Raw genomic sequence first — 13696 nt, forward strand, 5'->3', positions numbered from 1 at the left:
CTGGAAAAAAAAAGTTGATATTATTAGAAGATGGATGCAAGAGAAGTCTGCTAGGAAGGCAGGAGCCAGATTCTAGAGGCAGTGATCAAGATTTTGGTACTTATTCTAAGGACAGTAGAAGTTTAAGTAGGAGTGTAACATGAGATGCATCTTTTGTAAAAAATCACACTGGCTACAGTGAGAACAGAGAGAAGACTGCATAGGACTGACACTGGAAAAGGGGAGACTGCTGCACTTATTCAGACAAACATCGCCTGGGCTGAGATGAGGGTGGTAGCAGAGAGAGAAAGAAATGGGTAAAGTCAGGAGCTGTTCAGGGAAGTAACATTCACAGGACTCTGATTCTTTGGAGAGAGAGATGTTGAGGATAGGGAGAGATGGGAATGGAGAGAGAAGAGCTTTCCTGCTGAGCCAAGGCACCAGGTGGGTAGGTGGCGAGTCAGTGCTCAGAGCCGTGGGTGGTTTGATGTGTGGCCCCCTTGAAAACAAAAGCTTGAAATGCTAGGGCCGAGTCTTGGCCCTTTATGCCTGAGAACCGTAGAACCTAAATTAAACTCCGCAGTGTTTGCTCAACCCCTGTTACTTATAGAGCATGGTGGGTTTGCCTGGTTCAGGCCCAGATGAGGGGACACTTCTCGGCTCCCTTTTCCTGCCCCTGGGTCTCCTAGCCCCATTCCAGCCATTTTCATACCTCTGCAGTGCAGTGTTCTCAGATCCTGGGTCTAACAAAGTTGTCCTTCATCTTACCACATTTCTGTGCTGCCCTCTGAGGCAGAATAGAATCCAAAGCCCTGTGGTCTGCTTAGAGGTGGTTTTCTGCCTTTAGTGTGTAGCCTCATTTCTGACAGGGCTTTCCTGGTGGCCCAGGTGGTAAACAGGTGGCCCTGGTAACACCTGCAGTGCAGGAAACCCAGGTTCGATCCCTGGGTCAGGAAGATCCCCTGGAGAAGGGAGTGGCTACCCACTCCAGTATTCTTGCCTGGAGAATCCCATGGACAGAGGATTCTGGCGGGCTGCAGTCCCTGGGGTCGCAAAGAATTGGCCATGACTGCGTGACTAACACTTCACTTTCATTTCTTATTACATGTACCTCACCATATGGTTGACCCTTGCCTATAAGTTCCCTGTGCTTTCGTTCCTGTCTTTCCTAATCCCAGAATTGTCCTCCTGCCCTCCCTCTACCAAGGTGCTGTCCTAATCTCCCATCAGATTCCAGGCATATTGCCTGGTGTGTTCCCTGGCTCTTCCTCCTCTTCTCTTATTTATTAGTATTACTAATCCAGAATGAATGGCCTCATTGCTATGTGTTGCTATGGCAGTTGGCTTCAAATTTTGTTCCCATAAGGATTTAATGTCCCACCCCAAGTCTCTGCTCTGGTGTTAGAGTTATTTCTACATCTCTCCCCCTGAGCAGATTGCAGACTGTTTGAAGGCTCACTCCTCTCTGCAGCCATCCACAGCTTTCATGCATAGTGATTGGGTCAAAGTTTAGACTTAGTCTTTTCTTCTTAAGCAAGCACCTTGCAGCACCATTACAGATAAAAGCTGTTTGATTGTATCTGTGTGGATTGACTTTTTTGGCTTGCCTCCTACAGCCCATTGTAATGCTGCTAAAAGATAAATTCTGCTTTGCCAGGGCATTGCAGGATTTAGAAGTCTTGACTTCTGTGATCTGCAGGGCAGCCATGTTCATGGATTACTGATTACTGGCTGTAAGTCTTCCCTGACACTTGTAATTAAGATTAAAATTTTGTTTGTTTCAGTCTCATTTTGGGGAAACTGGTTAAGTCTTACAGGGTAAGGAAAGCAGTCAGAATGAAATACATTCCCCTTCTCAATAAATTGAATATTAGCTTATCAAATTAGCAGATCAAACCAGTTAATCGTAAAGGAAATCAGTTCTAAATATTCATTGGAAGGACTGATGCTGAAGCTGAAGCTTTAATACTTTGGCCACCTGATGTGAAGAATTGACTCATTAGAAAAGACCCTGATGCTGGGAAAGATTGAAGGCAGGAGGAGAAGGGGACGACAGAGGAGGAGATGGTTGGATGGTATCCTTGACTTGATGGACATGAGTTTGAGCAAGCTCCTGGAGTTGGTGATGGACAGGGAAGCCTGGCATGGAGTCACCAAGAGTTGGACATGACTGAGTGACTGAACTGAACTGATGAACCTCAGCAGCACACTTAAATTTAAAATAAAAGTGTTCTGGAACTTACTCCAAGTATTAGAAACCATGCCGTTTCCTTAAGCAAATGATATTTCATTTACAATTCATGAAATATGGCAGCATTTTCTTCCTCATCCTTGAGCTATTGACTTGTTACTTAGGGAATCTCAGTAGTTACTTAGATATTAAGGCATTGCCCAGGAGACTTTTAGACTGGAGCCATCCTAAAATCATATTACCTTAATGATAGGTACCATATCCATACTTTGTCTGGCAAGGTAGTTGTCTATAGTGTCTTGTTAATCATTTGCACTAAAAACTGTCATTGAATGGACAGTGATCAAATGCATTATGAATGGATGTAGAGCGTCACACACTGGGGTCAGCTGAGACACTTTGGAGTTTGCATTTATAACGTAGGAACCAGCCCTGCTGTCACGGTGTTTTCCTGCATTAGTGTCACATTATGGCTTTTACTATACAGTCAGTCTGCTGTTTCATTTTGGAATGGAGAAGCATTTCTTGCTAGGTTATAACTCTTAAAAAGCTTGATTGTAGGAAAGGCCTGTGAAATATTTTAGAAGTAGTTGTAAGATCTCAATACAGGAAAGCATTACATACAGTTAATAACTCTAATTTTGATAAGAGTGCATTTATTGAACAAGTTCTGAGATTTGAGAGGTATGCTTGCTCTTTATCGTATTTGATATTTAGGTCACTTAACTTGTTGATATTATCTTACCTCAGTTTGCTAATCTGTAGAATGGGAATAATAGTTTCTATTTCATGGGATTGTTCTGAGAATTACGAGTCTCACCACACATAAAGTATTTAGAGTAGTGCCCAGAACATAGAAAATACTCAAAATGTTAAGTAGAAAAATAAACATGGTACCAACCACCATGAAGGGAAGAAGTCCTCATTTGGCAGACTCTTGTGATCATTGTCATTAAGGAAATATTCTTAACTTTACAATCTTAGGTCAAATCCAAACTTATTCAACCATGACGTGTTCTTTAGAAATTTTGTACCTCATGATGACATAAGATTTTTTAAATGCCTTTAAAAAAATATTATCGAAAGAGAAAAGTAAACCGGTGAAATTTAGAAATTCATTTTAGTTTCCTCTAGGTAGTAACAAAAGGTTTTACTGAGCAATAATGTAGTGGTTTTGTCTGTGTGTTTTTTTTTTTTTGAAGAACTAACTTATTTTTCAAGTGGGTCTTAAAATGTAAGCCTCAATTAATTACATGTAGCTTTCTGATCCAAGACTGACCTTGAAGCACTAACTCAAAGAACATTTGATTTTATTTTCCTGTGGCAGTTCAATAACATTACACCCCTTGTCTTCGTTTGTCCCTTTTCTTTAATCTCCAGTATCCTGCATATTTCTATTGTCCCCCTGATTACATGCTTTTGTGAGACAATTACCAACTGCGTGATTGCAGAAAAGAATTACAAAACATACCATGAGCTCTCTGTAGGTGATTCTTGCAGATTTATTAGAACTGCTTAATAGTTCAGAAGTTCGTGTAGATTGCTTTTTGCTAGTTCAAAAACAGGGTTGGTGAGAGAGAGAGCTTGTGTAGCTAACCAAGCCTTGTATTGTGCCTGAGTAGGGAATCTGATCAGAATGATTTCTTTTCCTTAAGACCAATTAAGCCTTTACATTTGAAAAAGACTGAGACATTCAAGCCTGGTTTATCATCTGTACACAATGCAGATAGTGGCACTTCTCTGAATTATCACTATGATTCTGGCAAGCAAAAATAAGAAACTACTTTAAATTCCTGCTATGTTAGATGCTGCAGCAGATCTGAATGGTGTTGACCATAATTCTCCATCTGTCTGCCTTAATTAGTTTTTGTATGGTGCATTTAATTGGGTTTCAATCATTCCTTACAGAGTGCTAATCTGTTTGTAGGCGGTGTTCCCGTTGCCGTGCGGCTCTTCCCAAGTCTTACTCAAAATGGCAGCCTTTCTGAAAATCAAATGTGTTTTGAAGACTTTTTTTTTTTTAATTCCCAGCAATAAATTCCATACCCACACCAGGTGCTTGAATGACAGATCTGGGTCTTACTTCCTCTCTTTCTGAAAAGGGTCAGCAAAAGCACTGTGTGATGTGCAATAGGTATTTAGATAGTGAATGAGGGAGTTGGTGAATGAGTGAGTGAATGAATGAATTTCTGTTCATAGTAATTTTTTTGTCTGTCCCCTTGTTGATGTTCGTGAGCCATCAGCAGAGGTGGCCCTAGAATATACTGCTTAAGGGCACATAGTTGATCCGTCTGCAGTTTCGTCATCCATCTGTTGGTGGGTGCGTTCTCACTTTGGTGCCATGTCTCCCATGTTGTCTGGCAAAAGATACGTTTTTGACTTCTAGAACTGTAAAATGCTGTTTGGATACTGAGAAATTTGAATTCCCAGCTTATCAGTGGCTTATGAGGATGCCCAAACACTATTTGAAATCAGGACTGTGTGAGAAAACCTAGGTTATGTGGTGGATGTAGCTGTGGTCCAGTCACTGTGATATTGCAGAATAGAGGATAATGAATCCTTCTGCATTCTCTGTGTCGCTCCCACCCTCCTCTTCCACCAGCCTGGGTAAGAGGAGTAGCTCCTGTGAGTTAGAGTGAAGTCTGCATGTAGCAATAAAAGAAGCCATGACTTAGGCCTCCTTAGCACAAAGCCTGACACCGCTGTGAATTAGCTGAGGGATATATAAGTAATTGTGATTGCCTACATTTAGAAGCCATCCTTTTGAGGTGTAATTATTTCTGCTCAAATAGTAAAACTATGGAGGCCATTTGAAGCCTGAACTTTTGGCAAGTCCGTCAATAGGTAGATACTTGCTGGGTGTCCACCATATGACTGCCCCACAGTGTGGAGTCCATTCAGGTTGCTAATTGGAGGGTCTTTGTGAGATATTTAAACTTAAATGTAGTGGATGCAGTGATTTAGCTGCAGATAAACACATCTAGAGCTGCATGAATAGTGATAAATGTTCCAAAATGATTCAGTGCTTTTGGTCAAGCTGTCCTGCAAGAGACAAATTTCACTATTCTGACAAACAAGTCTTAGTTCATCTCAGTTGTATTTATCTATTTGATACATTTTTCCACAGCTTTATTGTTTTTGCAGCAAAAGAGTATAAAGATTAAACTATAGACCCCGAATTATTTTTATCAAATTTAATTACTTAGTTGCAGTCATTTCTGTATGTATGTTTTCTTTCACATTGACAGTTTTAAAAGACTTGAAAAGGTTTGTTTAAATGTTTCCTTCCCATGTGATTTCTAAACAAAAGATGACAGTTTAAAAACAGATTTTATCTATTTGCTGCTCATCTTCTGACTGTGGATTTCTTCCAACAGGTAAAAAGATCTCTTTGATCCTTTATTTTCTAATGGGCTTTTCGATGATTATTCCTGCTTTGGGCTAATTTCTTTTACATAGGTTATACTACAAATTACAAAAATATCTCTGAGGCAAAGGTGAATGATTATTTGGAGTTAGGTACAAAATTGGATTTTTGAGTACCTGCAGAGATCCAGGTCTATTATTATGTTGACAAAGTGGAACAAAATCGGCTTTGTTTAATGTAGATGAGCCAATATTGATTTCCAGGCTAAAAATTAGACCTTAAGGTTTACAACTCTTATTTCTCAAAGCAAACTGCTTATTAAAAGGTTTTTTATTGAAAACATACTGCTACCTGGGAGCTGTTAACCTCAGTAAATTATTGGTGTTTTGTGACTCTGTCTGAAAAATGACTGTGGTTAATTACGTAGTTAATTACAATCTTTCCAAGTCCCCAGAAGCAGGAAGTAGTTGTTTTCTTGTAACATAAGATGATTTACATGTATGTTTTTTGAATAGCTGAAGAAGTCACAGACCTGAAGCGGCAAGCGGTTGAAGAGATGATGGACAGAATCAAAAAGGGTGTTCATCTCAGACCTGTTAATCAGACAGCTAGGCCCAGTGCAAAGGTATGGAATGACTAAATGCTTTTCCCCCTTGATGTTTCTTTTTTCAAATGTAAAATTTGATGAAAGCTACATCAGAATTGACTGTCAAATCTGAGGTTAAGGATAATGTGTCAAAAACATTTGCTTCCATGAAAGCACGTTTTGGAAGGACTCTGTTTGACTCATGGTAAACCTCGGACACTCCAGGAAGTATGGGGTTGGCCAGAAAGTTCGTTTAGATTTCCTATAAGCTCTTACGGGAAACCCAGATGAACTTTTGGCCAACTCCAAAGTCCTGTGATTGCTGCCATCTACTTGAAAGAGACAGTATAATACAACAAATATTTATTGAGTATCTGCTATGTGCCAGGTACTATCTTAGGCACTGGGAATAAAGCAGTAAACAAGAGACAAAGATTCTTGCCTTCCTGGGGCTTCTTTTCAGTGTGTTGAGGATAATAATATCAGAACAGACCTCAGGCAGCTTTTGAAAAATAGGTTTAGAAGATTGTCCTCATTAATTTCACAAACCCACTCCAGGTCACTTCAAGGAGAAACTCATTATAAATCTATATATTCTAAACTAGACCGCAGTGAGCTCCAGGACTATCAAGCACCCAGCGTCTAATTCAGAACTTTTCCTGTCCCCTGTATGTCTGTCCTATTCAAATAGACCCAATCATAGAGCTTTTGACATTTTTCTTGAAAAATGTTTTTTTCTTTCCTCACTCAAATAAGGTATTAGCAAAGTTCTCTTTCCTCTTCCTCTTCTTTTAAACTGAACTTTGTGGTTCTTTCTCACTCTCAAGGATGCCTCCTCTTCAGCTGCTTCAGTGTTCTCGAGTGTCATGACTATTTGTTAGAAATTCTGCTGGGCTTTTAAAGTTGCCTCTTTGTTACGAGCAAACAAGATCGCTGGGCAAGGCAGAAATAGCCATGGTGTGGGCGGTCCACGGGGAGGGGGCTGGGCAGAGGGAATGAATATTTCATTCCAAGAGAGGACTTACATCTCGTGCAGCTTCAGCCAGCTATGGAGAGTAATTCAGTCCTATGCTGGTGCTCTGAAAGCAACGAGAAGCTGAGCGTGTAAGCACCCAGTGCCAGTATCTAGTGAGTGAAGAACACTGTTGTTGGAGTTGGGTACTTGCACGTGAGTCACCCAGCTTCCCAGGCTTCTTCTGCTTGGAATACCATCTGTGACTCACACAGTTGTCAGCAGGGTCAAATGGAATAAAATGTGAAAACACTTTAAAATGCAGGGTCTAAGTAGAACCTTAGAAAGAGAATACATTTTTATGGCTTTCATGTCACAGCTATTTGGGAAAGAATAGCAAACCCAAATTATTACTAGAGGAAAAATGCAGTGTCATAAAAGAAACAAAATTAGAAAAATGTTGAAAACTTCTTAAATCGTAAGCAATCAGTGTTCTGTATGTACTTTCATTTTCAGAATATCACTGTGTCCTTTTTCTTTCATGCCGTGGCTCTTTCAACAGTTACACATTATTTAATGTCAATTCAAAATCTGGAAAGCACCTGAACAAGGATCAGTGGACAACTTTTTTTTTTTTTTTGCTGGTAATCATTAAACTGTGTAGATATAGTGCTGAATGACCTGGTCTGTAACCTTTAAAACAAATGGCCACCGCATGCCGCAGTCCACACTTCTTGCCCCAGAACCATCAGTGCTCCCCTGATATGTCACCAGTCGTGAGAGTATGCAGTCCAAGCTATAGAAAGCTTGTGCAGTCAGAGGGCAACTTGAATGGCATAGCAGCACCTTTGAGTATGCCTGTAGCCAGGGCATTTGTTCAAAAGTCGTAACTTCTCACCAAACAGTTTACCTGCAAGTCAGGCCTGCCTTGAGGGTACTCATTTAACTGCACATTACGAATTCCTTGATGCTGTTGGTGGTGCTGGTGTGGTTGAAATTAGTGTCTTAGAGCTTTTGACTGGCACCGATGGCATGTATACGTCACAGAAAACTGAGGCTCTGAAAATCGGATGCCTTAGTCTAATTTGTACATGATGAGCAAACCACCCCCCAACACACTTTTTCTGACTGTACAATTTTAAAAACTTGGAATAGGATCTTATTCTTTTATTACCTTTTGAGAGGAAAGGATTATAGGTTGCAATGAATCACCTCCCATTTCTTGATGCAAGATTAGCCTGGCCTCTTTTCTAGGAATGAGAGGCCTGAGGGATCCCTTTCACTGTGACTTGCAGGTTTTACCTCTATCCTTTGTGAACAGAAGTAGTATAAGGAAAATCAGAGATTTCTTTTTTTTTTTTTCCAGTCTTTTCATTGAGGGCCTCATGAACAAATTTTCCTTCTGTTAAATCAGTTGAGCGGTCCACAACTGTTAGGTATGGTGGGGCAGGCAAGTGTTACCCAGAACTTCATTTCAAATGATTTTATTCAGGGTGTTGCCAGATGAGAGCTGGACTTGTCATCAAGACACCTGCCTCAAATACAGAATTCCTCAAGGTGAAACTTTCCTCATAAATAAGATGAAGTAGGGACTTCCCCTGGTGGTCCGTGGCTAAGACTCCACACCTCCAATGCAGGGGGCCTGGGTTCGATCCCTGGTCAGGGAGCTAGATCCCACATGCTATAGCAAAGACCTGGCACAGCCAAATAAACAAATATTTTTTTAAAAAAGGTGAAGTGCTTGGACTACACATGCTCTGAGGTCTTTTACTGCTTTGAGAGCCAGTGATGCTAACGTTCTCCTATAATCTGGGTTCTTTGCTGATCCCTGTTACGAAATTGGTGAGACGAGACCTCCCAGGCCTCTGTGAGCTGGCCTCGCCTGGAGCTGATGGAGCTGAGAGGTTTCCTGCCCTGTCGCTTGCTTTCTGCTCTGCACTGCTACTTTCCTGGTCCTCCCTTGCTGGCTCAAGTCCAGCAATGAGAGTGGAGCAAAGTTTGTTGTAAAATGTTCTGAATCATTTGGAATTAAATCTTCGAAATTTAACGTTTACCAAATCTTTTCTTTATGTGATGATAACAAGAAGTAACAAAACATGTAGACGAATAGTGGCTCGAGTCCTTATGCTTTGACTAGCGTCTCTAATTTTCTGTTTAACTGCGCCCTTGGGAGCACTAACATGTCTAATATTTTTTTCCTAACTGTTAGACATCAACCTAATTATTAAAACACATAGTCAATATAATATAAGTTACCAACACTTTGCCGTGTAAAAATCTTTGTTTGGTATTTTAAAACCGAATTACTCAGTTGTTTTTCTTCTTTTTAAACTTGTAGCCGGAATCTGCAAAAGGCTCTGAAAGTGCAGTGAATGAACTAAAAGGAATGCTGGTAAGAATAGATCTCAGTTAGTTAATGGGAAAATGGAAGAATATTTTTAAACTCTATTTTGATGCATAATTGGTTTTGATATATTTTAGTTCCGTTTACAAGAAGCCCCGTTACTTGTGATAGTTTGCTCGATTGTGCTCTGGACTCCTGCATTGGGTGTGTTAATAATGTGTCAGTACTCTGCTCTTTCTGTTCTAAAAGGATGGGTACACTTCCCCCCAAATCATTGTCTCCTGTTCTTGACCTCCAATCCTTGCATTGCAGCTTGAAGATAAAGTGTCTGGCCAGATGGGAAAATCAGCAGATGCTTACTGATACCAAAAATATAGTATATATATTATAAATATAGTAGATAGATGTCTTATAAATATAGTAGATAATCTTATAAGTAAATCTCTATATAGATTATAGTAGATTTATTTATAAGTAAATCTACAATAAGTATAGTAGAAAATAACAGTTTATTCTGTAGTAGTATCTCACATGAATGGTAACTTTGGAGACTGAAAGCAGAATTCTTGGCACCTAGATATAAATCTGAGCTTCTACCCAAATGTGTTAGCATCAGAGTCACAGTCTGCTTCCCTCACAGTTTAAAAAAAGGCATTTGATCGTAAATTGAAGAATAAAATAAAAGTTCCTTTCTTTATGTTACTGATTTCATTCTCTGAAAGTAATTCACATCCACTGGAGAACATGCTTAATGCCCATCTCTAGTCATATTTCTTCTTTCCAAAGTCTGAGCTTTTGCCAACAGAATAAATGAATACTGTCCTGTCCAACAGTTTCTGTCAGAGACAAACGCCTCACTTAGAAAATGTTTCAGATGCTAAGAGCTCTATTCTCAGATCCCGTTACAGTCTCAATACCAGTTATTATGCACAGTAAGTCAACAAACATGGGGGCGGAGGTACAGAGCTAATATTCCCATGTTTGTTGTTACTGCGCTAATTATGCATTGCATGCAGACATCCACATAATTGTGGTAAACAAAATTATTTTCATCAAGCATGAAACAGTAGACTTAACTCAGAATGGCTTAATTAGTTTGCTGTAGTTTTTAGGTGAGTGGAATTAGTACTCAAGAGAGGTATGCAACGCTGGCTTAGTAGTGGTGGCCTCCCTGCAGAATAAAGTATTAAAATCTTTGAAAAGCTAGGCGGTTATTATCTAATGGTTTCTTTGGTGAGAACATTTTGTTATCCAGTGTTCTACTAAGGAGGGTGCCCTATGATGGTCTTCTTTGTTGTCTCTACATTATACTGTTAATTCTTGTTCATAAAGATGCCGTCAGGGCATTCTGAGGTTCTAGGGTTATAGTTCTGATCCTCAGTGAAAAGGTAAACTGCACTCAGTTTGTTGTTAAAATTAGGTTTATTGGAAAAATCAGTCATCGACATGAGACACGTGATATTTGATTACCCAAGCTATCCCACTTCCTGATAATGCTGGATGGTAGCAAGTTTATTGAACCACAGCATTGCTTTTAAAGGTCATGTTCACTAGACAATCATACTCACTATAGTTTTGTGCCACTTCAAGGATAGAAATTCATGAACAGATTTTTGTGGAATAATTTGCAAATTATAAAAACTGTCAGAACATCTTTCTTTTCTGCAGGTCGCCCCCATCCTCTTTTGCCCTGGATTTATGATTAGATTTCCCTTCCTTACGTGGTATTAATGTGTATCGCTAACAGCTGTTATTCTTCTCCTTACATTTTTAAGAAGTGGAACTCAAGATGCCCTCCCCTACTTTCCTCTGCCCAAATGGCAACTTTGCACCATCACTATAGAAGTTGTCTTTGAGGGCTGATGGATCACTTGGCGCTCCTAGTCACCTTGAGCCAAGACACCATACAACTTCTTTTAGGACGGAAACGAAGGGCCCCCCTCCGCCCCGCCCCATCAGGTGGGGCTCTATTGGTGCTTCCTGCTGGAGTTCAGACTATTAGGAGTTAGTACCAAGCAAAGCACATTCCACCAACCTCACAGTTGTGGCATGTGAGAAACAAACATGAAAAGAGAACATGAAAAGTCTGCCGATTGTGGACTGAAGTGGAAAATGAGCACTGGTACCAAGAGATACCAAGAAACCAAGAAGCGCTGGGTTCAGTTCTGTTCCTGAACAGAAACCAAGAAAGAGCTCAGTGTGCAGGTGTTTTTGCTGAAATGAAAGTGACCTGAGTTGTAAACCTACTGCTGAAACTTAGCACATGGGTAGAAAACACATCTCATGTTTTATGGAGCTGGAAAACCTCACTCTTTTGTACACTTTTCAGGTCAACTTTTAAAAGTCTCAGTGTTGACTGAACTTACTTTTCCAAGTCTATTTGCATTTAATTTTTAAAGTTGTATAGTCCGTGGATAGAAATATATACAGTTCACTTCTCATAGTCACACAAGGGTTTTGGAAATCTCTGGAGCCACCCCAGCCATTTAAAAGCCACTCTTAAGTGAAAATGATGATTTCCAAAGAATGAATCAGTAGAAATTAATCTGAAAGTCTCCTCTCAAGTTCAGTTGCCTCTAAATCAAAGAGACCAAACCACCTTTTAAAAAATTCTCTTTTAGGTCTTTTTGAACATTATGAGTTTATGTCAGATTACTCCCTGACAATTAGATTTGTCAGTTTTATGAACGTTTAACTAACATGAAGATTAACAATTTATTGACTAGAGACGTTTCAGTATTCACTTACATAACAAATCACTGACCACTGGCATTAATTTTTGCAAAATCTCCCAGTCAGTAATATGTTAAAACTGGTAAATGATGAAAGTGGCTTGAAGTACAAACAGAATACTGTTCTAGAAATTAGAAAAGCCAAGTTCAAGGTTCAGCCCTATTACCCACTTACTGTGGGACCTGGCCCCAAACCCCTAGGGATTCTTTTCTCTGTGAAGGAATTGTGTGTACCACGTGGTAATTTCTGATTCTCTAATTTTATGATTATAATATAAATAGATAATTAAGACAATCTCAATACTTTATTAGCTGAGCTCCTGGATCATGTCGGTTGAGATCAGTGCAGAAACCTTTCCTCCAGAATTGCCTCCATATTTAAAGTTTGCTCAGATATTAACTGAATCAACCATCTCAGTCAGTGAATGGAGAAAGAAGTTGGGAATTCAGGGATTAGAACTTGGAAAATGGATTCCTTCAAGTATCAGGTGTGATGAGAGGGTAGCTCGCCACAGTCAGGAGTTTGGGGAAATAATGCTTTTATCCAAACAAAAATAGAATATTGTGAAAGATAAATTCTTCAATAAAAGATGTCCCTGGACAGTGTATGGGTATGTACATGTACATACACAGACAGATAACTTTTTATTGAATTAACTCCAGCCATTGGAAATAGCATGCAGAATGTCCTTGATATTCAAATAATTTGAATATCAAATTGGATATCACTCATAGTTTTATGAGTGATTTTAATAGTAATGGCCGTGAATTTTTCTGTTTACAAATGGTACAACTTTTTAAAAATTTTCAGCACAAATGATTTGGGAATATTTTTTCTAATACATTAAAAAAATTTTATCTAAGTTGGTTTTAGTTCTGTTTTCATGACTTTATCAGTGTCAATCCTGCCTTACTGTATAACTCTTCGATGAGTGGGTATAGATCCTCATTAACTGTTAAATAAAATTATCTGATTTTTAAAAATTATAATTATAGTGTTACATGTAATATGATTTTCCTTTAATGTATTTTATGAATTTTTGCAATAAATCAAGAGGAGAAAGAGGTTCTTCCAGAGGGAAAATGTTAGATGCCTGATTAAAATGTGAGCCTTATGTATTTTACACATCAGTTTTGGTTAGCTAGCCAAACAGCAGAAGACTATAATCTCCTAATCTTATCAATTTCCTGTGACAACAGACTGCTTTTCTGTAACTTTGTGCTGTTAGGTGGAGAAAAACACCTTTGTAAACAAAACAGCATAGTAAATAACCTATATCATGTGAGATTTGCAACTACCTAATTTTACAAGCTACTTTTTCTGTTTTATAGGCTAAAGAAGAAACATGAGTTACCATTTTAGCCAGTAGGATTCTTAGAATCCTTCAGGAAGTTGGCAGGGGGCAGGGAGCAGGATTAAGGCAAACCCACAGTGAGCTGAGATGACAAAGGCTGGCCTATTAGCCTTGGTGGACAAAGGCTGCTTTCCAACTCTGCCATGAAGTCTGGAAAGTTATACTGACTTGAGGTTCTGATTTTTTCTGA

General features: G+C 39.3%; 1 protein-coding gene across 3 annotated transcripts in view; it reads left to right on the top strand.

Moving 5' to 3' along the window:
• SHTN1 (shootin 1) overlaps positions 1 to 13696 on the top strand; it is a 113252-nt gene that overhangs the window by 76010 nt on the left and 23546 nt on the right. For all 3 annotated transcript variants that reach the window (XM_018041468.1, XM_018041469.1, XM_013975257.2), the window contains exons 13-14: positions 6053 to 6162; positions 9414 to 9467. In XM_018041468.1, coding sequence (XP_017896957.1) covers positions 6053 to 6162; positions 9414 to 9467 — 164 coding nt within the window. The remainder of the gene's footprint in view (positions 1 to 6052; positions 6163 to 9413; positions 9468 to 13696) is intronic.

Source organism: Capra hircus, chromosome 26 (genome assembly GCF_001704415.2).
Source record: "Capra hircus breed San Clemente chromosome 26, ASM170441v1, whole genome shotgun sequence".
Taxonomy (NCBI): Eukaryota; Metazoa; Chordata; class Mammalia; order Artiodactyla; family Bovidae; genus Capra; species Capra hircus.